The sequence below is a fragment of the Arachis ipaensis genome, chromosome B10, assembly GCF_059453495.1.
Source record: "Arachis ipaensis isolate K30076 ecotype BB chromosome B10, ASM5945349v1, whole genome shotgun sequence".
In the NCBI taxonomy this organism is placed as follows: Eukaryota; Viridiplantae; Streptophyta; class Magnoliopsida; order Fabales; family Fabaceae; genus Arachis; species Arachis ipaensis.
In genome coordinates this window covers 41,387,691-41,415,078 of record NC_142435.1, presented here as the reverse complement: position 1 = coordinate 41,415,078, position 27,388 = coordinate 41,387,691, and the positions used below count along the sequence as shown (strand labels likewise).

General features: G+C 35.1%; 2 protein-coding genes and 1 non-coding gene across 7 annotated transcripts; all 3 read right to left on the bottom strand.

The window, feature by feature from the left end:
* Positions 1–2,165: 2,165 nt before the first annotated feature.
* Positions 2,166–4,936, bottom strand: LOC107623644 (LIM domain-containing protein WLIM2b). 2 transcript variants are annotated; one of them, XM_088507795.1, is made up of 6 exons: positions 4,699–4,936; positions 4,256–4,464; positions 3,689–3,788; positions 3,562–3,596; positions 3,351–3,440; positions 2,166–2,623 (listed from the first exon to the last, which is right to left on the bottom strand). In XM_088507795.1, exons 2-6 carry the CDS (start codon positions 4,388–4,390, stop codon positions 2,414–2,416), a joined length of 570 nt encoding a protein of 189 aa, XP_088363921.1. In that variant the 5' UTR covers positions 4,391–4,464; positions 4,699–4,936; the 3' UTR covers positions 2,166–2,413. The 2 variants fall into 2 exon arrangements, with proteins under 2 accessions (XP_088363921.1, XP_088363917.1); XM_088507791.1 differs by having other exon boundaries at positions 4,256–4,483; positions 4,699–4,932.
* Positions 4,937–17,344: 12,408 nt separating this feature from the next.
* On the bottom strand, positions 17,345–17,452 carry LOC148579813 (small nucleolar RNA R71). The gene has a single exon (XR_015895791.1). It is a non-coding gene; the product is annotated as a small nucleolar RNA R71 (small nucleolar RNA).
* Positions 17,453–24,503: 7,051 nt separating this feature from the next.
* On the bottom strand, positions 24,504–26,463 carry LOC107621663 (HAD superfamily, subfamily IIIB acid phosphatase). 4 transcript variants are annotated; one of them, XM_088485007.1, is made up of 5 exons: positions 26,332–26,463; positions 26,121–26,219; positions 25,381–25,825; positions 25,012–25,212; positions 24,504–24,888 (listed from the first exon to the last, which is right to left on the bottom strand). In XM_088485007.1, exons 2-5 carry the CDS (start codon positions 26,176–26,178, stop codon positions 24,711–24,713), a joined length of 882 nt encoding a protein of 293 aa, XP_088341133.1. In that variant the 5' UTR covers positions 26,179–26,219; positions 26,332–26,463; the 3' UTR covers positions 24,504–24,710. The 4 variants fall into 4 exon arrangements, with proteins under 4 accessions (XP_088341133.1, XP_088341084.1, XP_088341107.1 ...); XM_088484958.1 differs by having other exon boundaries at positions 26,125–26,219; XM_088484981.1 differs by lacking the exon at positions 26,332–26,463 and having other exon boundaries at positions 26,121–26,325.
* Between the last annotated feature and the right edge of the window lie 925 nt (positions 26,464–27,388).

The following is a 27,388-nucleotide window of genomic DNA, read 5'->3' as shown; positions in this document are numbered from 1 at the left end:
TTCTCATGCAAATTCACATCCTAAGCCTATATTAGTTTGGTTGCTTGAGGACAAGCAACAATTCAAGTTTGGTGTTATGATGCGTGAGCAACTTTCCTATCTTTTCCTAGTGAATTTGCATTTAAATTGTTGAGTTTAATCAAGAATTAATTATCTTTTAGCCACTATGGATGCTACTTTGAGTCTTGTGCAATTCTGTTTATTTTAGAAAGCATTCGGATGGATTTGATGGAGTTTCTGCAAGAGAAAGAGAAGAAACCAAGGAGCTGACCAGCAAGGAGCGACGCATGCGCATGCCTGACGCGTACGCGTGATTCGGAGCTGTCCATGGCGATGCGTGCGCGTACCTGACGCGTACGAGTGACACGCGAAGAAGATCATCGACACGTACGCGTGACTGATGCGTACGCGTGACATGCGCCACATGCAGAATTCGAAGAAAACGCTGGGGGCGATTTCAGGCCGGGTTTCGACCTAGTTTTCGGCCCAGAAACATAGACTAGAGCCAGGGGATAGCAGAGACTCAAGGGAGATTCACACAAGAATGGTTATGCCCACTCCAAGTTAGGCGTAGACCCTACGAAGCAAGTGGTCCCCATCCATCAATTGAAGACGTGCTGATTGCTTTAATTAATTCTGATTTAAACTTTAATTTTTATTTTAAAATAGGAAAAGATATTATTTTAGTTTTAGAAGATAGATTTTAAATTAATTAGAATTAGATATAGAAGGGGATTTCCATTCCACTTCAGCCAAAATACATTTTATCAGAATCCTCATTTTCTTTGCCATGAGCAACTAAACCTCCATTGTTAAGGTTAGGAGCTCTGTCTATTGAATGATTGATACTATTATTTCTCTATTTTAATTCATGTATTGATTTCTATTTCAAGAATTGTTTTCATTATTTATTTTATGAATTTGGGTGGAACGGAAGTATGACCCTCTTTCTAATTGAATTCTTGTATAACTTGGAAAAGCTCTTTACTTGAACAACAGCTTGAAAACAATTTCTCCTAAATTTTAATTATCTGGATTTAACGGGATACGTGACATATAATCCTTTTATATTTGGGTAATTAAGGATTTCTGTGGCATATAAACTAGAATTGAACTTCACCCTCTAATTGGAATTAAGTGACCAAGAAATTGGCAGTTGATAAATTTTAGAGAAGACTAGAAAGGTCTAAGGAATTAGGGTCTAGTCACGTATAGTTTGCCATGAATTGAATCTTGCATGATTAAAATAATTAGTAAGAAAAGTCAATCCGGAAAATAGATAACTCTGAAGCCTTAACTGCTTCTCCATATTTTATTCCCAACTTATTTATTTGCCTGTCTTCTGTTTAATGCTTTTTGAACTCTTAACACTATTTTCTGTTTATCTAACTAAGTAAATTAATCAACCATTGTTGCTTAGTCCTTCAATCCTCGTGGGATCGACCCTCACTCACCTGAGGTATTACTTGGTACGACCCCGGTGCACTTGCCGGTTAGTTTGTGGACTTTGAATTCCGCACTAGCGGACGACAATGAAGAGGTAGGAGGAGAGCTCTGTAACTCTGTGAGGGTTTTTGAGAGAGGAAAAAGTGAGGAGAGAAGTGAGAAGAGAGGAAATGACAGTAGAATTGGATAAGGGTGGAATAGTTTAGGAATTTTATTAAAAAATCAACAAAAAATTAAAGTTTTGATACTTTTGTCGTACAGAACTCATCTTTTATGTGTACAACATTAATTTTCTTAATTTATGGGTATTTTTGTCAGCGTTGGTAAACTTCATTGGTACTTTTGATAGTTTTTCAAAAAAAAAATTCAATACTTTTTTAACACATTTGACAAATTTTTAATAATAAAAATAAAAATACTATAAAAATAAAAAATATCTTTTTTTAAAAGTTATAATTTATTTTTTTAAAACAAAAGCTACTTAAAAAATTATTTTTCACATAATAAACAATCAAAATACTTTTATATTATTATAACTAAACATAAATGATAAATAAAAAAATGTACATAAAATATTTAAACATAAAATTATTTTTATTTTTCTAAAAGATCTCTTAAAAAATAATAATTCAAAAATAAAAATTTTTTCTTATAAACTCTCTTAAATAAGCCCTAACTAATATACTAATGGGATCTAACAGAGTCAGAAACTATGGTAATAAAAATCTAGCAAAATCACACTCTCATTTGTCAATGTGCATTGGATAAATAAAACCACACAAGATTGGCACACCACACGTTTTAAAAAGAAATGTAAGAAACAACCAAGCCATCATAGAAGCAAAAAGAGAAGAAAAAAAAAAAAAAAAGCCACGCATACAAACACTTTCATGACAGATCAAAAAAGAAGAGAAAAAATTAAAAAAGGAAGGGAAAAATGAAACTGCAAGAGATGGCACCAAGATTCTTAAGAATCTGGAACAGAGGTCGCTGCCCGTTTGATCGATGCTGACTTAACAAGATGGTTATAGCTGCCTTTCTCCTTAAAAAGCTGGGAGAAATGGTGCTTGCAATACAAAATGCCCTCGAGGGCTGCGTAATTCGACGGCGTTATGGGACAGCCGCCGTGAGAACACTTGAAACATGATTTGTGATATGCCTGCCCTTCCACTGTTACCTGCACTCACTCAAACAAGTGCTGTTCTTAAACTACCATTTCAATTCAAGTAAATATGTACAACTGCATAACTCATTCAGGAAATTCTTGGAAGAACACAAAATCTAATAACTCATATTTAGGCTATCTAACAAAAAGGTTTGATGGAACTTGTAAACATGTGAATTTATCTTGAATGAAGTTAGTCGGGTCCAGTTTTAGTGCGAGTGTGTCCAAATGTGTAAAAAGTAGATTCTCCAGTTTCTATTCATAAGCAAACATACTGTTTTCTTTCCGGTGTTGTGTCATCTTAGGCACAGAACTAAGCTTTAGACACAGACATTTCTTCTCTACAATTATCATATTCCATGAAGATCACAACTCTATCAAAGTCTACTTTGTTACAAGGATCAAAAATGAAGTTCAATTATATTATTCTGCAGAAAAGGCACGATAATGTATGATTTGTCTAGAACAGAATAATGTCAATGCTTAGCAGGACCAACAAAAGGAAAAAAGTTCGAGCAACAAGAGTTTCTGTGTTGGCAATTTAGCCAAAAACAAATCCATATTTCTGGAAAAGGAAGAGAATATCGCTTTACACTAACCTTCATTATGCTCCAGTAAGCATTCCGAAAAGACATATTCAACTTAAGTGTTTTATAGTTACACTCATATACAACACTACTATATCCAATATGTAATTGACCCTACAAAATAATCTGTTTAGAGTTTTTCGGGTCCTAACCTTTTCCAACGGATAAGCAGTTTTGCCACATGTAGCGCACTTTTCTTGTGTCCCAGAAAACATGCTAGCAGCTTTACTAGGGGACCTTGTCTAGAACAATTAGAAGATGCCATTTCCAGTAGTTATTGAATAAAAATCAAATGTAATAGAACAGTTTATGAAAATCCAATCACAAAGAAGTTTAAACAATACACAAATCTAACTGTTTTACCAGCTCGGGAGTTGCCTTGTCAGCTAACTTAGCAGCTGTTCAAAAGGAAATAATGGCCATTAAAGACGCATCCGACTCAAAAATCACACGAAGATAGCTCTATCCTTGAAGAATAAGACACACATACATGACTGGAAATTCTTGGTGAACGAGCCCGTCTCCTTGAAGAGCTGCTCGTAATGAGGCTTACAGTATAGGACACCTTCCATTGATGAATAGTTGCTCAGCTGAAACATAAAAGTGATCAACAGTAGTAGTGATTCTGTAACTAAAAGTGTAAACTCAGATACACAAATGGTAGTTCAAAATTTATAATTACGGGCCGATCTATGTCAGAGCGAATAATTTCACACTCCATAAACTCCAACCTTCACTTTACACACACATTTCTTCCTTTCTGATCAAATCATCAAAGTCGCAATATTCTATTCCGGTTTAGAGAATAAAGTGCAGCATTTTAACCATTAACAAAGAATCAATAGTTTCAGATCAAAATATGGAAAAAAGCGCTGAATAAAAGCAAGAATCTCTAGCAAAATTTTACAAGTTTAAAATTGAAGAGTCCAAATTTTGAGAGCACTGAACAATATTCTCATGCTATAAATTCAACAATGCAGGCTTGAAGCTAAAACATTAGAAAACATGCATACATATATTTTTTATCTTTACTTTCCAAATATGAAAAAGAAGAAACCTTTAAAGTTCCCTTGCAATGAGAGCATCTAAAACAAGCTTTATGGTATGCAGTGCCATCAGCAGATAACTGATCAACAGGGTACACAGTTTTCTCACAAGCCTTGCACTTTTGCTGGGTGCCAATGAAAGACATCGTTATGACCCTTTTCTAGATCAAAATCCAACAATGGATCCGCTTCAGACACTAGTTCTCTTGTTAGATTTTGCCTGTCACAAACAAATTCAGCTAAGGAAAAAAAAAAACACCAATATAAAACAGATTCAGCACATGGTCAAAAAGGGTCAAAATTGAAAACTTCAAGTTAAAACCGAAAAAGGGATCTTTTCTTCTTTTTTTTTTTCTTATCAATCTGTTTGGTTCTGAAAGAAGCTTCAACTATGGGAATGCTGCAAAAGTTAGTATAGTCAAATGGGTATTTGAGAATAGGATAAAGATCGTACCTTGTGAAAGGGAAAGTGAGAAATGGTGGATCAGTGATGCTGTGTGTAAAAGGGTTTGTTACGATCTAAAGCTTTTTAAAGCTTGAGATTGAGACTATGAGCGATTCTGAGGGCTGAAGAAGAAACCCAAAAAGAAGAAGAAATAAGAATAGCCACTTCACACACAGCTCAGAGCTCAGAATGGGACTTTGAAAGAATATATGAATGAATGAATTTATATGATAATTGATAACTAATCATATCATGGTAACCATAATGTTATTTATTTGGATCTATTTTAATTTTTTATAAATACAATTATTTATTTATTATTAAAAAAGTTTTGATATTGTAAAGTCCATATAGTTAAAGAAAAAAAAACCAAACATGTCTTGTAAGAATGTGGCATGTGGATAAGTTTTAATAAGAGATAAAATATATTTTTTGTCTTTATAATTTATTAAAAATTTAAAAATATTTATAAATTTTATTTTATTTTAATTTTATTTTAAAAATTTTTAAATTATATTAAATACACTTCTTACAGTTAATTTTTCAGAAATTTAAGAATAATTCAGTAATAAATTTATAAGAAACTGTTCAACACACGTAAACTAGATATAATTGTCATGCATTAGCTGTCAATAGTATATTTGATGTAAATCGAAAATTTCAAAAACAAAATTAAAGCAAAACAAAACTTAAGAATATTTTTAAAATTTTTAATAATTTTTAATGATAAAAATATACTTTATTCTTTAATAAATTAGTATAAATTTGTCACCAAAAAAAATTAGTATAATTTTTTTTTTCCAATTTGTTAGATAACTAATAAAGAATACAGTCAACTAGCAACTTTTTTGAATTTTTTTTAGAAGTGGCGTGAATTCAAATTATCATAAAAAAGATGCACAATTAAATTGAAAAAAAAAATTAAAACTAAATAAAAATAAACATTTAAAATCATTATAAAGAGAATACTCAAAACTTAATATAAAGGAATATTCGAAACGTAACAAAAAAGAAATATCTAAAATTATTTTAAAAAATCTAAAACCAAATAAAATAAGACATAAAAAAATATTGAAAAAAGAACATTCGAAACTAAGAAAAAAACTATCTAATACTATTAAAAAAATTCAAAATTTAAAAAGAAAAAAACATCCAAAATATAGGAAAAAAAAACATCTAAAACCTAGGATAAAGAAACATTCAAAACTAGTAAAAAGAATTATCCAAAACTAAGAAGAAGAAGATATTGCACGAAGAAATGGAGAGAGAGGCCGCGTCGTTCTTGCATGAGGAGAAGGAGGGGTGACTGCGCTGTTCTTGCGAGAGGAGATAGGCAATGTGGGGAGAAATGTTTGGAAAGAGGTTGGTGGTAGAGCATGGTATTCTTGCACGGAACACAATGTGGTTGGTGACGGACGAGTGGTTGGCAAGAACAGCAGCCTTCCCCTACGTCCAAACGCATGCGGAGGCCCTGAACTACGTTTGCAGTAGAGGTGTTGCAATTGCCGGTAGTGGATGAACGTTGCGCAGCATTGATTGGTGGCACGAGCAGCGACACGGATATAACAATACTTTCGACAGTTAGATGGTGCGACGTGCGCCTAAAAAGAAAAGAATAAAAGTTTGTGTAATTGTTTTTTATTGTAAATAAAATAGAGAATAAAAGTTTATGCGATTTTTTTTTTTATTGTAAATGAGATAGAAAATGAAAATAGAATGGCTCTTTAGGTATTATTTTTATTTTTTTGTTGGATTCTTTTTATTAATTGACTACGTTTAATAGCATCATTAGTTGGTTACGTATATTTTTTGTTTTTTTACCAATAGGAACAAAATAGTGAAATCCTAAAGGTAAAGCTAACAATATCTAAAAGTAATGGGATGTACAAAATATATAAATATATAAAGGTATAAGTTAAAATTATATCTTTAGTAGACATCCTACTAAAGAACGAGTTAAATTTCAATTTGACCCCTGAAATTTGGCCTGATGTTTAAAATGACTCCCACAATTTTGTTGGTCCCAATTAGAACTCTCAAATTTGTAATTGTGGCTCCAGCTTACCCCTGCGATCATCTCCGTCACCAGAATGCTGATCTAGCGCAATTGCATGACATGGTGGACACTACTTAAACGACGGCGCATTAGTTTTGCGTCCAAATCCTTTGGAAACCACGTAGTGTAGGGGTTTTCTTGATGTTTTGCAACTTATGATCGTCCTAGTGGAAAGAAACAGAGTTTTAACCCACAAAAAACTGAAACGACGTAGTTTCCAAAGGGTTTGGACGCGAAACCAATGCACCGTCATTTAAGTAGTGTCCATCATGTCATGTAATTGCATCAGATTAGCATTCTGCTGACGAAGATGATCGCAGGGGCAAGACAGAGCTACAATTATAAATTTGGGGGTTCTAATTGGGACTAACGAAATTGTGAGAATCATTCTGATCATCGGACTAAATTTCAGGAGCCAAATTGAAATTTATCTCACTAAAGAACGCTTAAAAAGAAGAGTTTATTCATAACCAAACTTTACGACTTTCGAATTAAAAATTTTAAGGTATAATTATAACATTCTGGTTTTTGTTTTAGAGTTGTGTATACGAGTTTTACGTTTTATTCGCATAATGTCTATGATAACTTTTTTTTGTGATCTTTAAATAAAATGAATAATAATGTAATATTAATATTATGTTATTATTTAATTTTATTTGACGAAGGACAGGCTGGACAACTACTTGATATTGGATCTGAACGATTGTAAAAGCTCGGCTTTACTAATATCATTTACATTAGTAATTTACTCGATCTTTATTTTAATTTAATACCACCATTTGAGATCATTATTTTAGTTTTTTACTATACCCAATTACCTTTCATGATATTTAAAAATTAACCTCACTGACTCAGCAGTTTAAAATCGCGACACGCAGCACTTAATGCGCCACGTGTCGTGACGCATACATCATTCCCGTTGATTAAGTGACACTTAGTCAGTAATCAAGTTATATAAAAAGCACAAACTCTCTCTCTCTCTCTCTCTCTCTCTCTCTCTCTCTCTCTCTCTCTCTCTCTCTCTCTCTCTCTCTCTCTCTCCGCAGTGACGTGTGTTTTGTTCGGTGGAATCGCGAAGTGGAATTATCCCTGCCAGGAACCAGTTCGGCAGAACCAAACGAGGAGAAGAACCACCGAATTTTTGATGTTTTCGGTCCGCTTGACCGATTAGAAACCTCCTCCAGTACCTTGTGTGTGTTCTGTGCCTCACAGAGGTAGGGTTTGACTCTCTAATCGGTTAAAATTATGAATTAATTGATATATGTGGTTGGATTATTGTCTGTTGATGTCTGTTGTTTAAATATGTGATTGTTGGCTGTTGAAATTTTAGCTGAATTGTTGCTAAAATTATTGTTGTGATTCGGCCATGATGAGAAATTAGGAACTGAGATATTGTTGTTGAATAATTGGCTGAAATCTGAGTTATATAATAGTATGTAATTGAATTTTGTTGGTCGGATTTTGATTTGGGATTAATTATAACTAAATGAATATTTTGAACGGAGGTTTCGAGTAAAAAAGAGTAGAGGTTTGGCTTTTGAAAAAGATTTAACGAATAAAAATTATTTATTTATAAATATATGATTTTTTTAAATTAACTGGGTTTAGTTTTTGAAAAAAAATAATTGGTTTGCAATAAAAGGTTTAAATTGGAAGACGCTTTTTGAAAAAATATGACTCTAATTGAACGAAAAAGGTTTTATTTTGAAAACGGAAGAACCGTGCCCAATTTTCTTATTTTAATGAAGTTTTAGGTATTTAAAAATTTGTACAATATTTTGAATAATTTATAAAGTAACCAGTGAAGACTGGGTCTCTTTTATAAAAGTTCAGAGTTATTTAGAGGAATTTTAAAATACGTCAATTTAAAGTAACTTGTAAAATATGCCATTTTTCAAAGTTTAAGCATATTTATGTATTTTACTCCAGTGGAATATTTATGCATTTTTAAAGTACTTATAGAATTTAAGCGTAACTCTGAGGTATTCGAAAAAATGATTCTAAAGTTAAATCTCATTACCTGCTCTGTTTTAGTTGATTATTTTAGGAAAATTGTGAAATTCTGGATAAGAAATTATTATATCTTAAAAGATATTTGATTATGTGATGAGATAATTACGTTTGGAAGTGCTACACCAATAACTCTTCTTGTCATCGATTTATCTGGCGATTTGTCGAAGAGCAGTACGGGCGCTATAACCCAAGAGTGTAACCCGTCACTTTAATCGTGGGAGCCATACGGGCGCTATAGCCCAAAAGCGTGCAGGCGCTATAACTTAAGAGTGTACCGGGTACTATACCTCAAAGCGATGGCAACGAGAGACAACGTCCGTAAGGATGTAATGTGGGGAGCGGGTCGAAAATCGACGGATGAGCTTATTATCTGTACTAGGGCTAGACATGCATCATACTTGTTTGCGCATATCTCTTGTGTGTTTTGAATTCATTGTTGTGGTTGTATGTTATGTTGCTATTTGCTTTTATTTGTTGTTTGCATATGCTCTTTTATTGTGGTCGTTTTGATCTGGCACACATGGCCGTATTATAAAAAAAAAACAAATTAACCTGTTTTACCTCGATCCTACTAAGAACTCCCGAGTTCTTACCCCTATCTTCCTACCCCTCCCTCCCCCCCCTCTTCAGATGGAGATGGGTGTCATCTTCTATGAGCTCGAGTAGCCTTATGTGTACGAGGATCCTGTCGTTCACAGCTTTTATGCGGTGGCCGCGGATCCTCGAGTCCGTAACTATGTAGTTAGAGATCATCCCTTTCAGCACCCACTAGCTTCACCTCTCTTTGATTCCGATGCACCGTGTGCTTTCCGCTGTCGTGGTTACTTCCCGATTTTGTCCACCATCTTTTTTATCACATGCATGGAGGTCCTGTTTTAGCACATCAGGATGGTCAGGTAGTGCCTGAGCTTGGCCCTATCGTCAATGACTACATCCCCGGGTCTCTTCCAGTAGGATTGGATATATCGATAGAGTTGCTTTCTACTTGCTCCTTTGACCTTTTCACCATAGAGCCTCTCAGGACTTCTGCCGCGGCATTTGGTCAGTCCTCAGCAGTTGAGCAGATTTCTCTTAGTGGTACAGCTTCCGCAGGCGACAACAGTGGTGGTAGTTCCCAGAGTACATCAGAGGTCATTGTTATTTCTGACGACGAGGACATTGAGGAGATAGAGATTGTGGATCTGACTTTTGAGGACAATGATGATCCCGAGATGGATATAGATATCATGGACTTGACTTTTGACAGCGATTAGGTAGCGCCATTAGTATCTTCTTTTGGTAGCTCTCCGGTTTAGTATTCTTTTGTTTTAGACTCTCATAGTTTTGTTTTTTGAGAGATTAGTTTAGAAGACTAGGCTAGTTTGAGCGTCAGATTAGGGGTTTTCTTTATGAGCCAAACTCCGAAGATGTTTTGAGTTGTATATATGTTCATGATTGTGAGGGAGTAACTATAATATATATATTATAGTTTATTATCCTGTTTGTGTATGTATCTGTTTATCGTTTTGGTTTGTGTAATCTCGCGTTTCTTCTTATTTGCGATTTTCTTTAAGGAAGTGTTTCATAAGAATCGAGTTCTGTTAACCTGATTACAGGCTTGATATTATTAATAACCGTGTCAGTGTAGTTTTAAATTGGTAACACTCGATGTCTCGGTATGAGCATGCCATATTAGAAATTGGGTCGTTACAATTTGGTATCAAAACAGTTTGTTCCTGTTAGAGCTTGAGGAATGGATTGAATCATGCTTCATTGCATACTTTGTGTTGTGTCTCATGCTTATAGGATATCCTTGTGATATAGATTGCATGATTTTCGCTGTGTATCCATTTTAGGAACTATTCACACTTTAACTTGAAATGCTGAGACTGATAACCTTAATATTGATTGTTGGGTGTGAATAGAGTCTAGATGCTAGCGGGGACGAGGTTGCGGTAGACGATGTGAGATTTCAAAAAGTGTTCCAACGCGTGATTTCAATGGCTTTATGGCGAGAGTGAACACCATGGCTGAGGCTATGCATGAAACGGTGACTACTATAGTTCGAGCAATTAATGGGACTGGCAGTGGCTGGCATATGTGGCTGAAATTGATTGAAATTAAAGAAGCATACGTGGCTAGCATTCTTTCCAATTCCTATTTGTTTGAACAACGCAATCCTGAAATATATTCCATTGGAAAATAAACTAATATAGCAGAATTCCAATATTTTTTATGAAGATGAGCATTCATCTAAAAAATTCTAAGTCACATACATAATAAAAAATACTCATTGATTTTAAGCATATTTTATAAGTCAAACTTAAAAAATAAGAACAGAGAATAAACATACAAAATGCAGATCAACCAACCAAAACAAAGTAACTAATAATCACTCCTAACACAAAAAAATCCACTAACTACTGGCATGAAACAAAATAACTTCAATGATCAGTTATCATGTCTTCCATGCCTTGTTTCCAAGACTCCTTATCAATGCAAATAAAAAAAAATAAAAAAAATACAGAACAAGAGGGGATACCAGTAAGAAAGTTGCAACAAAACTGAGGAGACGAGACAGCGAAAAAATTTATTGCTAACAAAGAAGAAATATAAGCAAATTAATAGGGAAGAAGAAGAAAAAGAAGTACCAGTGGCAGTTCAAAAGAGAAATTAGAGTGAGCGAAAGCGGCGTTAAAGAAGAAGGTCGGGAGTGAACAGATCTAAAAATAATGCATTGTACCACGTCAACTACGGTGGCATTGACGGCAGAAACTGTGGTGGCAACGGCAGCGGAAACTGCGATGGCAACAGTGGTAGCAACGACAATATAAAGAGAACAGATCTGAAAACGCGTTGACAGAAGAGGTGGCTTCATCCAGAAGCTCTCTACTGCAACGGACACGACAGTGGTAATGGCACCAGCGGCGGAAATGGCAGCGGAAACGGCGACAAAAATGGCAGTAGAAAACTTAAGGTTTCGTAGTCATTCTCTCAACTAATTCAGCGCTTCTTATTTCAGAAAAAAAGAGAAAATGAGCTTTTGTTCCAAAATTTTGAATTTTAATTAATTATGAGTAGATGTTTTTCAAATTACCATAAATAAAATGTATTGTGGAGGTTTTTAAAAACCTTCACCAAAATACTCCCTCAAATAAATATTAATCTTGTAGTGATATAATATACCCTGAATTTTATCCATTGAGTTTTTTTCTTAAAATAGAATATAACTCCTAATAAAATAATTAGATGACTACAAATTACACAACTTTTCTAATAACTATAACACCACTTCAACTCATTTAGAACTATTAGATTCCACAACACATATGACTTCACATTTAATAATACCCAACTGAACTTTTTAGTATGGGATCACAAAAAAAAAAAGTCAAACTACATCTAGTATAAGAAGTGAAGTATTAGTTCTAATCAACAAGGTAGAATAAATCAATATTCAGAAACTTGATATTTTAGAATTGAACATACAAAAACTTCTATAAACAAATGAGTGTAACTGTAAATTGTCATTATTTCATCTAGCTAGAATATTTTTACTGTCATAAAATAACACAAATCATGGTCACCTAAAGAAGGTTGGTGTTAAAAGATTGTAGAAATTTTATAACACCAAAAAAACTATTACCTCGACGGAATATTAAATCCCACTTTTCGACAATGTTCATAGAGATATTGACCCTTATTCTCCAAATTTTTTCTAGAACAACTCTTATGGGTGGCAACATCGATAGATACTATAGTGGCTAAAACCCAAGTGGAGCCTTTCTGCAAGAATATAGACTCTCATTTTGATAACACTTAAAGACAATGCAACAAATTTAGTGTTGATACAAAAAGATGGGAAATGAGCTCACATAAGTCATGTTTAAAACTTTTTCAATTGTACTGATTGGAAAGGCATCTCCCAAAAGTTCATGACTCACTGAATACTGAGGTTGGATCTCTATATGATTAATTCGTTGCAAGCCAATGTCACCTTCTTTTAGTAGGCTAACTCGAAGTAATACAAAAAATAAAAAATCATTATCACTATTATACAGACCTGCGTAAATAGATATACAAAGTACTCCCAAATTAACTTAATTTTAGTGTTTATATACCGATTCTTGAATTTAACAACATCAGAGAAGTCACGGTTAAGGAAGACTCTTGATGCATAAAGACTATTCTGAACATTAATCTCATTGAGGCACTGATTTGCTTGAAGAGTTGAGCGACCAATATCAATGGCTCACCATCATCTTTATTCACAAATGGAGTTACCTTACTAATCATTTCACCAAATACAGTGCACTTCATCTTGTTTTTCCTATAGTATTGTAAAACATATAAGAATAACTACAATAGAAACTACCATTTAATGATACACCAATGAAGCCAGCAAAATAACTTACTGAAGATCCTCCAGGTATAGTGCCATGAATTTACTTTCTTGACCTGATTTTGTAACTATTGGTCTAGCATCATTGATGAGCGGATAATTTATACGCTTTTTGACATTGTTTTTAATATGTTTTTAGTAGGATCTAGTTACTTTTAGGGATGTTTTTAATAGATTTTGTGTTAAATTCACATTTCTGGACTTTACTATGAGTTTGTGTGTTTTTCTGTGATTTCAGGTATTTTCTGGCTGAAATTGAGGGACTTGAGCAAAAATCAGATTCAGAGGTTGAAAAAGGACTGCTGATGCTGTTGGATTCTGACCTCCCTGCACTCAAAGTAGATTTTCTGGAGCTACAGAACTCGAAATGGCACGCTTCCAATTGCGTTGGAAAGTAGACATCCAGGGCTTTCCAACAATATATAATAGTCCATACTTTGGCCAAGAATTGACAACGTAAACTGGCGTTCAACGCCAGCCTTCTACCCAAATCTGGCGTCCAGCGCCAGAAAAGGATCCAAAACCAGAGTTGAACGCCCAAACTGGCACAGATACTGGCGTTCAACTCCACAAATGGCCTCTGCACGTGCAACACTTAGGCTCAGCCCAAACACACACCAAGTGGGCCCCGGAAGTGGATTTATTCATCAATTACTTACTCATGTAAACCCTAGTGACTAGTTTATTATAAATAGGACCTCTTACTATTGTATTAGGCATCTTTGGACGCCTGGTTCTTAGATCAGAGGGGCTGGCATCTCGGCCATGCCTGGACCTTCACTTATGTATTTTTAACGGTAGAGTTTCTACACTCCATAGATTAAGGTGTGGAGCTCTGCTGTTCCTCAAAGATTAATGCAAAGTACTACTGTTTTCTATTCAATTCTCCTTATTTCTCTTCTAAGATATCCATTCGCACCCAAGAACGTGATGAAGGTGATGATTATGTGTGACGCTCATCATCCTTCTCCCTTATGAACGCGTGCCTGACAAACACTTCTGTTCTACATGAATTAAGCTAGAATGAATATCTCTTAGATCTCTTAACCGGAATCTTCGTGGCGTAAGCTAGAATGATGGCGGCATTCAAGAGAATCCGGAAAGTCTAAACCTTGTCTGTGGTATTCCGAGTAGGATTCAATGATTGAATGACTGTGACGAGCTTCAAACTCGCGAGTGCTGGGCGTTGGTGACAGACGCAAAAGGAGGGTGAATCCTATTCCAGCATGATCGAGAACCGACAGATGAATGGCCGTGCTGTGACAGAGCATGTGAGCATATCTTTCACTGAGAGGAGGGGATGTAGCCACTGACAACGGTGATGCCCTTGCATAAAGCCAGCCATGGAAAGGAGTAAGATTGATTGGATGAAGATAGCAGGAAAGCAGAGGTTCAGAGGAACGAAAAGCATCTCCATTCGCTTATCTGAAATTCCTACCAATGAATTACATAAGTATCTCTATCCCTATTCTATTATATAATATTCGAAAACACCATTATCACTTTATATCTGCCTGACTGAGATTTACAAGGTGACCATAGCTTGCTTCATACCAACAATCTCCGTGGGATTCGACCCTTACTCACGTAAGGTATTACTTGGACGACCCAGTGCACTTGCTGGTTAGTTGTATCGAAGTTGTGACAATTATGAATTAAGATCAGAGCACCAAGCTTTGGATCCATTACCAGAATTTGTTCGAGCCTGGAGATCACAATTTCGTGCATCAAGTTTTTGGCGCCGTTGCCGGGGATTGTTCGTGTTTGGACAACTGACGGTTCATCTTGTTGCTCAGATTAGGTAATTTTCTTTTCGTTTTGTTTTCAAAAATTTTTCAAAAATATTTTCAAAAATCTCTCATCTGTTTTAGAAAAAAAAAATGTTTTCAAAAATATATTTTTCTTCAGAATTTTTAAGAATGAATTCTAGTGTTTCATGATGATTTGTTGAATCCTGGCTGGCTGTAAGCCATGTCTAATTTTTGGACTGGGGTTTCAACTTACCATCACAAATGAAGAGATTCTCACACACTTAGTTGTTCTATACATGAAAAGTATCCATATCTGCTGAAGCTTGGCTGGCCATTGGCCATGTCTAGTGTTTTGGACTGGAGCTTTCTTTGAAAGCTTGGCTGGCTAGTGAGCCATGTCTAATTCCTGGACTGAAGCTTTAGACTAACATGGCAAGATTCCTGGAATTCATATTAAAAATTTTGGAATCCTTATTTTCCTCTTTCAATTAATTTTTGAAAAATAAGAAAAAAATCCAAAAAAAATTAGAAAATCATAAAAATAAAAAATATTTTGTGTTTCTTATTTGAGTCTTGAGTCATGTTATAAGTTTGGTGTCACTTGCATATGCATCTTGCATTTTTTCGAAAATATCATGCATTCATAGTGTTCTTCATGATCTTCAAGATGTTCTTGGTAAGTCTTCTTGTTTGATCTTGATGATTTTTTGTTTTGTGTCTTTTCATGTTTTTCATATGCATTCTTGAATTCTTAGTGTCTAAGCATTAAAGAATTCTAAGTTTGGTGTCTTGCATGTTTTCTTTGCATTAAAAATTTTTCAAAATTGTGTCTTGATGTTCATCATGACATTCAAAGTGTTCTTGGTGTTCATCTTGACATTCATAGCATTCTTGCATGCATTCATTGTTTTGATCTAAAAATCTCATGCATTGCATATTTTTCATGTTTTTCAAAAAAAAAAATTTCAAAAATCAAAAAAAAAAAATATCTTTCCCTTTTTCTCTCATCAAATTCGAAAATTTGGATTGACTTTTTCAAAAATTTTTTAAAATCAAGTTGTTGCCAATGAGTCAAATCAAATTTTCAATTTGAAAATCTTATCTTTTTCAAAATCTTTTTCAAAAATCAAATCTTTTTCAAAATTATTAGTTATTTTCGAAAATTTCAAAAATACTTTTTCAAAAATCTTTTTCTTATTTTTATATAAAATTTTCGAAAATAACTAATCAATTAATGTTTTGATTCAAAAATTTGAAGTTTGTTACTTGCTTGTTAAGAAATATTCAAACTTTAAGTTCTAGAATCATATCTTGTGATTTCTTATGAATCAAGTCATTAATTGAGATTTTAAAAATCAAATCTTTTTCAAAACTAATTTCAATCATATCTTTCCAAAAATATCTTCTTATCTTATCTTTTTCAAAAATATCTTTTCAAAATATCTTTTCTAACTTCCTAACCTCTTATCTTTTCAAAAATTTGTTTCAACTAACTAACTAACTTTTTGTTTGTTTCTTAACTTTTTCAAAACCACCTAACTAACTCTCTCTCTCATTTTTCGAAAATATCTCCCCCTTTTTCAAAAATTTCTTTTTAATTAACTAATTATTTTATTTTTATTTTTATTTCAAAAAATTTTCGAAAAAATACTAACAATTTTCAAAAACTATTTTCAAAAATCACTAACTCCTTTTCAAAAATAATTTTCGAAAATTATACCTCCCCCATCTTATTCTATTTATTCATTCATATCCTGACATCTCATCTCACATCTCTTCCATTCGTATAGTTGTGCTTCTTCCTTTACATTACATTCTTTGTCTCCCCCTCTTCTTCCACTTACATAAGGGAACCTCTATACTGTGGTAAAGAGAATCTCTATTATTATCATTATTTTTCTGGCCATTCTTCCTTGTCATATGAGCAGGAGCAAGGATAAGAACATTCTTGTGGAAGTAGATCCAGAACCTGAAAGGACCCTGAAGAGAAAACTAAGAGAAGCTAAAATACAACAATCCAGAGATAATCTTTCAGAAATTTTCGAACAGGCAGAGGAGATGGCAGCCGAAAATAATGATAATGTAAGGAAGATGATTGGTGACTTTACTGCACCTAATTCCAGTTTACATGGAAGAAGCATCTCCATTCCTGCCATTGGAGCAAACAACTTTGAGCTGAAACCTCAATTAGTTTCTCTGATGCAGCAGAATTGCAAGTTTCATGGACTTCCATCTGAAGATCCTTTTCAGTTCTTAACTGAATTCTTGCAGATATGTGATACTGTTAAGACTAATGGAGTAGATCCTGAAGTCTACAGGCTCATGCTTTTCCCTTTTGCTGTAAGAGACAGAGCTAGATTATGGTTGGATTCTCAACCTAAAGACAGCCTGAACTCTTGGGATAAGCTGGTGACGGCTTTCTTAGCCAAGTACTTTCCTCCTCAAAAGATGAGCAAGCTTAGAGCTGATGTTCAAACCTTCAGACAGAAAGAAGGTGAATCCCTCTATGAAGCTTGGGAAAGATACAAACAGTTGACCAAAAAGTGTCCTTCTGACATGCTTTCAGAATGGACCATCCTGGATATATTCTATGATGGTTTATCTGAGCTATCAAAGATGTCACTGGACACTTCTGCAGGTGGATCCATTCACCTAAAGAAAACGCCTGCAGAAGCTCAAGAACTCATTGATATGGTTGCTAATAACCAGTTCATGTACACTTCTGAAAGGAATCCTGTGAGTAATGGGACGCCTATGAAGAAGGGAGTTCTTGAGGTTGATACTCTGAATGCCATATTGGCTCAGAATAAAATATTGACTCAGCAAGTCAATATGATCTCTCAGAGTCTGCATGGAATGCAAGCTGCATCCAACAGTACTCAAGAGGCATCTTCTGAAGAAGAAGCCTATGATCCTGAGAACCCTGCAATAGCAGAGGTAAATTACTTAGGTGAATCTTATGGAAACACCTATAACTCAACATGGAGAAATCATCCAAATTTGTCATGGAAGGATCAGAAGCCTCAACAAGGCTTTAACAATGGTGGAAGAAACAGGTTTAGCAATAGCAAACCTTTTCCATCATCAACTCAGCAACAGACAGAGAACTCTGGACAAAACGCTTCTAATTTAGCAAATCTAGTCTCTGATCTATCTAAGGCCACTGTAAGTTTCATGAATGAAACAAGGTCTTCCATTAAAAATTTGGAAGCACAAGTGGGCCAGCTGAGTAAAAGGATCACTGAAATCCCTCCTAGTACTCTCCCAAGCAATACAGAAGAGAACCCAAAAGGAGAGTGCAAGGCCATTGACATAAGTGCCATGGCCGAACCTGTGAGGAGAGGAGAGGACGTGAATCCCAAGGAGGAAGACCTCCTGGGATGTCCAGTGATCAATAAGGAGCTTCTCTCTGAGGAACCAAAGGACTCTGAGGCTCATCTAGAGACCATAGAGATTCCATTGAACCTCCTTATGCCCTTCATGAGCTCTGATGAGTATTCCTCTTCTGAAGAGAATGAGGATGTTACTGAAGAGCAAACTGCCAAGTTTCTTGGTGCAATCATGAAGCTGAATGCCAAATTATTTGGCATTGATACTTGGGAAGTTGAACCTCCCTTGTTCATCAATGAACTAAGTGATCTGGATCAACTGACATTGCCTCAGAAGAGACAGGATCCTGGAAAGTTCATAATACCCTGTACCATAGGCACCATGATCTTTAAGGCTCTTTGTGACCTTGGTTCAGGAATAAACCTCATGCCCCTCTCTGTAATAGAGAAACTGGGAATCTATGGGGTGCAAGCTGCTAAAATCTCACTAGAGATGGCAGACAGCTCAAGAAGACAGGCTTATGGACAAGTAGAAGATGTATTAGTAAAGGTTGAGGGCCTCTACATACCTACTGATTTCATAGTCCTGGATACTGGAAAGGAAGAGGATGAATCCATCATCCTAGGAAGACCTTTCCTGGCCACAGCAAGAGCTGTGATTGATGTTGACAGAGGTGAAATAGTCCTTCAATGGAATGAGAACTCCCTTGTATTCAAAACTCAAGGATCTCCCTCTGCAACCATGGAGAGGAAGCAGGAAAAGCTTCTCTCCAAGCAGAGCCAACCAGAGCCCCCACAGTCAAACTCTAAGTTTGGTGTTGGGAGGCCACAACTAAACTCTAAGTTTGGTGTTGAACTCCCATATCTAAACTCTAAGTTTGGTGTTGGAGAGTCTCAACAAAGCTCTGCACATCTGTGAGGCTCCATGAGAGCCCACTGTCAAGCTATTGACATTAAAGAAGCGCTTGTTGGGAGGCAACCCAATGTTTATCTAATTCTTATTTTTATTGTTTTTCATGTTTTCTTAGGTTCATGATCATGTGGAGTCACAAAATAAATATAAAAATTGAAAACGAAATCAAAAATAGCAGAAGAAAAATCACACCCTGGAGGAGCATCTGTCTGGCGTTCAAACGCCAGAACAGAGCATGGTTTTGGCGCTGAACGCCCAGAATGGGCAGCATCCTGGCGCTGAACGCCCAGAACAAGCATGGTTCTGGCGTTCAACGCCCAAAAAGGGCACCAACCGGGCGCTGAACGCCCAGAGTTGTGTGCAAGGGCATTTTGCATGCCTAAATTGGTGCAGGGATGTAAATGCCTTGACACATCAAGATCTGTGGACCTCACAGGATCACCTCAGGATCTGTGGACCCCACAGGATCCCCACCTACCTCATCATCTCTCTTCCCATTCATGATCATCCCTTCTGTTTTCCATTGACCACTCACATCCATACACCCGCTTTCCTTCAAAATTCAACATCTCTTCCCCACCCAATCCCACCCATATGGCCGAATACACATCTCCCTCCATCTCCTCCATATCTTCTTCTTATTCTTCTATTCTTTCTTCTTTTGCTCGAGGGCGAGCAACATTCTAAGTTTGGTGTGGTAAAAGCATAGCTTTTTTTGTTTTTTCCATAACCATTGATGGCACCTAAGGCCAGAGAAACCTCTAGAAAGAGGAAAGGGAAGACAAAAGCTTCCATCAAGGGTCTATAGCTCAGTGGTAGAACATTTGACTGCAAATCAAGAGATCCCTGAGATACCTCAGGGGATACATTTTCTTCCACACAATTATTGGAAGCAACTAAGGGTGGAACATCAAGAGCACTCCATCATCCTTCATGAAATCAGAGAAGATCTAAAAGCAATGAAGGAGGAGCAGCAAAGACAAGGAAGAGACACAGAAGAGCTCAAGAACATCACTAAGGTGGACTCATTCCTTGTTCTTACTTTCTCTGTTTTTCGTTTTCTATGTTATGTGCTTATCTATGTTTGTGTCTTCATTACATGATCATTAGTAGTTAGTAACTTTGTCTTAAAGATATGAATGTCCTATGAATCCATCACCTCTCTTAAATAAAAAATGTTTTAACAAGAAGTACATGAGTTTCGAATTTATCCTTGAACTTAGTTTAATTATATTGATGTGGTGACAATGCTTCTTGTTTTCTGAATGTATGCTTGAACAGTGCATATGTCTTTTGAAGTTGTTGTTTAAGAATGTTAAATATGTTGGCTCTTGAAAGAATGATGACTAGGAGACATGTTATTTGATAATCTGAAAAATCATAAAAATGATTCTTGAAGCAAGAAAAAGCAGCAAAGAACAAAGCTTGCAAAAAAAAAAAAAAGAGAGAAAAAACAAAAAAATAGGCGAAAAAAAAATGTAGAAAAAAAAAGCTAAAAAAAAATAGAAAGAAAAAGCAAGCAGAAAAAGCCAATAACCCTTAAAACCAAAAGGCAAGGGCAAATAAAAAGGATCCCAAGGCTTTGAGCATCAGTGGATAGGAGGACCTAAAGGAATAAAATCCTGGTCTAAGCGGCTAAACCAAGCTGTCCCTAACCATGTGCTTGTGGCGTGTAGGTGTCAAGTGAAAACTTGAGACTGAGCGGTTAAAGTCAAGGTCCAAAGCAAAAAAAGAGTGTGCTTAAGAACCCTGGACACCTCTAATTGGGGACTTTAGCAAAGCTGAGTCACAATCTGAAAAGGTTCACCCAATTATGTGTCTGTGGCATTTATGTATCCGGTAGTAATACTGGAAAACAAAATGCTTAGGGCCACGGCCAAGACTCATAAAATAGCTGTGTTCAAGAATCATCATACTGAACTAGGAGAATCAATAACACTATCTGAACTCTGAGTTCCTATAGATGCCAATCATTCTGAACCTCAATGGATAAAGTGAGATGCCAAAACTGTTCAAGAGGCAAAAAGCTATAAGTCCCGCTCATTTGATTGGAGCTATGTTTCATTGATAGTTTGGAATTTATAGTATATTCTATTCTTTTTATCCTATTTTGATTCTCAGTTGCTTGGGGACAAGCAACAATTTAAGTTTTGTGTTGTGATGAGCGGATAATTTATACGCTTTTTGACATTGTTTTTAGTATGTTTTTAGTAGGATCTAGTTACTTTTAGGGATGTTTTTAATAGATTTTGTGTTAAATTCACATTTCTGGACTTTACTATGAGTTTGTGTGTTTTTCTGTGATTTCAGGTATTTTCTGGCTGAAATTGAGGGACTTGAGCAAAAATCAGATTCAGAGGTTGAAAAAGGACTGCTGATGCTGTTGGATTCTGACCTCCCTGCACTCAAAGTGGATTTTCTGGAGCTACAGAACTCGAAATGGCGCGCTTCCAATTGCGTTGGAAAGTAGACATCCAGGGCTTTCCAGCAATATATAATAGTCCATACTTTGGCCAAGAATTGACAACGTAAACTGGCGTTCAACGCCAGCCTTCTACCCAAATCTGGCGTCCAGCGCCAGAAAAGGATCCAAAACCAGAGTTGAACGCCCAAACTGGCACAGATACTGGCGTTCAACTCCACAAATGGCCTCTGCACGTGCAACACTTAGGCTCAGCCCAAACACACACCAAGTGGGCCCCGGAAGTGGATTTATTCATCAATTACTTACTCATGTAAACCCTAGTGACTAGTTTATTATAAATAGGACCTCTTACTATTGTATTAGGCATCTTTGGACGCCTGGTTCTTAGATCAGAGGGGCTGGCATCTCGGCCATGCCTGGACCTTCACTTATGTATTTTTAACGGTAGAGTTTCTACACTCCATAGATTAAGGTGTGGAGCTCTGCTGTTCCTCAAAGATTAATGCAAAGTACTACTGTTTTCTATTCAATTCTCCTTATTTCTCTTCTAAGATATCCATTCGCACCCAAGAACGTGATGAAGGTGATGATTATGTGTGACGCTCATCATCCTTCTCCCTTATGAACGCATGCCTGACAAACACTTCTGTTCTACATGAATTAAGCTAGAATGAATATCTCTTAGATCTCTTAACCGGAATCTTCGTGGCGTAAGCTAGAATGATGGCGGCATTCAAGAGAATCCGGAAAGTCTAAACCTTGTCTGTGGTATTCCGAGTAGGATTCAATGATTGAATGACTGTGACGAGCTTCAAACTCGCGAGTGCTGGGCGTTGGTGACAGACGCAAAAGGAGGGTGAATCCTATTCCAGCATGATCGAGAACCGACAGATGAATGGCCGTGCTGTGACAGAGCATGTGAGCATATCTTTCACTGAGAGGAGGGGATGTAGCCACTGACAACGGTGATGCCCTTGCATAAATCCAGCCATGGAAAGGAGTAAGATTGATTGGATGAAGATAGCAGGAAAGCAGAGGTTCAGAGGAACGAAAAGCATCTCCATTCGCTTATCTGAAATTCCTACCAATGAATTACATAAGTATCTCTATCCCTATTCTATTATATAATATTCGAAAACACCATTATCACTTTATATCTGCCTGACTGAGATTTACAAGGTGACCATAGCTTGCTTCATACCAACAATCTCCGTGGGATTCGACCCTTACTCACGTAAGGTATTACTTGGACGACCCAGTGCACTTGCTGGTTAGTTGTATCGAAGTTGTGACAATTATGAATTAAGATCAGAGCACCAAGCTTTGGATCCATTACCAGGATTTGTTCGAGCCTGGAGATCACAATTTCGTGCACCAATCATCCTTTCCAACAATGTGATCAATGCGATCTATACCACAGTGGAGATAAAAACCAACAAAGACACAATAAATCAGCCACAAACAAAATAACATAACTAAATAATCGAATAAATTATTTTATCAATGATCTCATCAATATATTACCTAGGAGGATGTTCAGATTGACAGCATCAATTGCTTCAATTTTCGAAAAGGAGACAAATCGGAAAGGATTCAGTTGAAAAGTCTCACTGGAGGGAGCACTGACAGAAGTTTTCATATAAAAACTCAACTTGAACTTGTGTGCAGTTGTCCTCACATCTTTTGAATTTGGTTGAACAATGAAATTTCTCATTGATTAAATTCCAAATTCACGAACAACAATCTTAAAAATCACCACATTTGCCTTCGGAATGGAGCAATGTATATGATTACTCTTAACAGACACAGATACAAATATATACAAAATAACATGCATAAACTTCACAAATTAATATCACCATATCTTAAAATAAATAGTAGGATACACACCATTTCAATCTGGAGTACCAACTCTAAGCTACATATATCTGTGGGATTCCATGAGCTAGGAATCTCATATACATGAACAATTCCAACAACCAAATTTCAAGCCAATTTCGTTGTATTGATGTCTGCAATACGATCAAACTTTTGATTAAAAGCATTTGTTAAAGCCATACGGAGGACATAAAGTATTCAAAGCTTTGGGGATGGTGGGATGAAAGATTCAATAGACAAAATAGTTATGGTAAAATAAAACTACCGGCATCCAATATATAAAGACCATATCATAAGAAAAGTTCTTCACCTAGTTTTAAATTTCACGAAGTAGCGTCAAAATTAGGTCATTGTTTAAACTAATAGACTAAATTTTTCAATCGAGCAAAACCTATTAGGAATCCGGGATTAAGCCCACTCAACTAATGAGAGCAAAGTATCAATCGTTAATCTCATCATTTTGGGATTACTAATGCTCTAACATGTGCTAAACACAATGGATAAAAGGGGTACCTTAGAATTTGGAAAAAAGATTGCTGCTTCTTTTTGTCTTCTCCATCACACACAATGAGTTCTCAATTCATTGTTTACCCTAATCATTCAATCAAAAAGTAGCATTTCTATTTTCTTCCTCTAGATAGTGATTTTAGAATTGCTGCAAGATTCACTTTCTTCAACTCATTGGACAAATGCCTCCCCCGATAACCTTCCACTAGGTAAGAAGCTTTTGTTGATGAGGAGCAAAACACAAAATTGAAATAACTTTGTTTCCACGCGTCGAGCTTATGGAGGCGGAATTGGGGACACACGTTAGAATTCCAGAACGGGGGTAAATGTTTTGCGGCTCATTTTTTATATATTAAAAGATAATAATAGATTTCTTCATATTTTTATTTAATATAATTAGCATGGCCATGATTAGAATTCTAGAATAATGCATAGTTGGGTACGAGAAACATCTGAAATCTTCATGCATGCATATTCTTGTTTTTCATAGTAAGGCATGAAAAATTCCTAGCATAAAGATTTTTTCTTGGGAGACTATTTGGACGTGGCACTGTCCCAAGATACTTCATGAATTCATGTGGCTTTCTTTTGATCGTACCATGGAACTTATGATCACTGGTTCGGTTTCATTTACATATGTAACAAAAGACTGAAAGACACAACTACTAGTTTCAGAGAATTAATAAATGATAATTACAATTTGTTCGTTCTAAAACTATCACTCTTAGATTTGTGCTAATGTCAATTGTGTATGCTTCGCAATTGTTGCTAAAACTTGTGACACATAGGGTTTGGAAGCAATAAGATCTGCATTCCTTTATCCAGAAATTTCAAAGCATCCACATGGCTGCTTATGATGCTTTTTATGCGGAAGCCCTTCTTCTGTGTCAGATTCCTTTGCCTATAGAAGTACTCATTCTCCTTGGCAGAAACTTCATCTTTTCTTCTGCAAAAAATGTAGTGTGTTTGATGTTAGTTGAAGAGTAAGATATAAGTAAATTTTGTAACAGGGAAGATATTTTTCTTTAGTACTTGTCTATGATGTGTAAAAGGAACATGATTACTATACCTCATTAACAAGGCAGACCAACCTCTAAACCCTGCTGAGACAAGATGATTAATGGTGTTATTTCGTTGTGTTTCAGACTCTCTTGATAACAAAATTATGGACCATCCAGCAGTTTGAAGATTAAGGTATAATCTTAACAAAAGCCTGAGCTTTAAATTCTTAGCCTCTTTGATACAGTTGCTAATGTTGTCATTTTGAAACCTATATCAAGAGTGAAAACACCAAACTTTGAGTACCTAGTATATATAAGTAACTAATATCGGTTGTTGTAACAAGCCACCAACACCAGATTGCTGTAGGCCAAGGCTAGCAATCCGGCCGCAATTGGAGGGAAAAAAAAGAAAACAATTTCCAGTGGCAGAAGATCACCTATGAAACAAATTGGAGGAATGAGGATTCATAGCAAAAATGTTATCAATGTCCATCAAGACTGAATCCAAACCATGATCTGAAGGCTTAACACTGTTGAAGTAATCATCAATCATAGAACTAGCTAACTCCATGTCTCTTCCATATTGTCCTTCTTTGACATAATTTATAGCCAGGTCTCTGCATATGTTAGGAAGATAATTGCCTTCCAAGTTATTAAGCTCAGCATGCAGAAAATGCATCTTGCAATAACTGTAATAATCATTCACATTCTGAAGCTTAATAACTCCACTGCTTTTACTTTGACAAGATTGCAACATAATTGTCAATGAAACCACCAAAGTTATTAACAGAACTCCAACGGTCACAAGCGAAGCGACGAAGATTATGGCGGTACAGGATGTCATGTAAAATCTTGATTCTAGCTCATAATGGCTTCCAGATTCTGTAACAAGCAAGAAAGAAAGAAAAAGTTGAAATTCCTAGAAAGCCTATCATATAACAACTAAGAATCTAAGATATACACTTTATTTAAAAGCTTAATTAACCAGCAAAAGAAGAACAAGATAAAAGTTTTAGTAGCTTACAATTGATGACCACCATAATTAAAAAATAAAAAATAAAAAAGGTACTAATTAAGTAAGAAATGATAATTACTGAAGTTGGATTGTAATTCAAAGTACTACAAACATTAAGATATCTATGAGAACTATCTGAGATGAAGAAAGATGGTTAATTACCTACCAGAACTATCTGAGAGATTCCTTGTAGAATATTGCTGCTCAATTTGATGGCCATTAGTAGACATAACTTGAAAACTTTAGAAGCTAACCTCTAACCTACAATTTAACAGAAGATTTTATCACAATTCATGCATGAGATAAGTAGTATGCAGAATGGGAAGCAAAACATATATTTGAAGGAAAAGTGAGGTTAAGAAAGAAGAACAACATTTGTAAATTGCATTGTACTAGAATGTACGGGGAAGATATTGTTGCAGGAGTCACACCACCCCATCAGAGGAAGCTTCCTATGATGTTTATGTGTTTTTCTTTGTTTTGTAATTTTCCTACTTGATTTTCATGTGTGAACAGTGAGAAATAATTTTTTTTAGTTCTAGTCCAATTATTTATTCATTTTGTTAAAGTAGCTTTTCTCATAAAAGCGGTGTTATAATTATAAAATTCGGTTTTGTTAGATAGATAATGATTTTTATAAATAATGGATTTTAGAATTAAAAAATAAAAAAATATTCTATCTCAAATTATTTTTTAAATTTAAATATTAAAATAATTATTCATATACCTAGTAAATTGAATATCTAGTTATTGTTAATTGTACATGAGTAAACCGAATTAAAAGAAATAATCACCAAACAACTAAAAATCAACATAATTATCTACATATTCATTAAATTGAACATTTAATATATCTATCGTTTACATTATTTAGAATTTTCATTGCCTTTATATACTTTTTTTTTTATTTTCAAAAAGTAAAAAACAGTTTGGTTTAGTACTTTACTCGCTAAAATCTTTCGATGAGTCGGTTTCAAAACGCCAAACTATTAATGGAAAGGACTTAAAATCAGATTTTTATCAAGTACTGAAGGACGACATAAAACAAACATACTACCTTAGTGTATGAAAAAAAAAAATCAAAATAAAATAACGGAGATACTTAGACAAAATATCAAGTGACCAAAATATAAGGGTGTATTTGATTTGTATTTTTTGTTTTTATTTTTAATATTTTTTATTTTTAAAATTTTATAATAAAAATAAAAATTTTTTGTTCTTTTTTTATTATAAAATTTTAAAAATAAAAAATACTAAAAATAAACAAAAAATAAAAATACAAATTAAATGTACTATTTTTTTTTCTCTTTTCTCGTCAAAGAAAAAATAATTATATTTGGATGTAAACTAAATTAAATATCTTTTATAGCGGGCCGAAAAAAAAGTACATTTTTTCATACATAAAATATATTTAAGTCTTAAAAATATGG

What these genes read in the sequence shown, in the direction of transcription:
- LOC107623644 (XM_088507795.1), bottom strand. Translation starts at nt 4,390, where the DNA reads ATGTCTTTCATTGGCACCCAGCAAAAGTGCAAGGCTTGTGAGAAAACT. An exon ending in CACCAAGAATTTCCAGTCAT is followed by an intron (nt 3,597 to 3,688) that starts GTATGTGTGTCT and finishes CCTTTTGAACAG; the next exon opens with CTGCTAAGTTAGCTGACAAG. An exon ending in ACAAGGCAACTCCCGAGCTG is followed by an intron (nt 3,441 to 3,561) that starts GTAAAACAGTTA and finishes TAATTGTTCTAG; the next exon opens with ACAAGGTCCCCTAGTAAAGC.
- LOC107621663 (XM_088484958.1), bottom strand. Translation starts at nt 26,188, where the DNA reads ATGTCTACTAATGGCCATCAAATTGAGCAGCAATATTCTACAAGGAAT. An exon ending in TCCTCCAATTTGTTTCATAG is followed by an intron (nt 25,213 to 25,380) that starts GTGATCTTCTGC and finishes CTCTTGATATAG; the next exon opens with GTTTCAAAATGACAACATTA. An exon ending in TGGTCTGCCTTGTTAATGAG is followed by an intron (nt 24,889 to 25,011) that starts GTATAGTAATCA and finishes CATTTTTTGCAG; the next exon opens with AAGAAAAGATGAAGTTTCTG.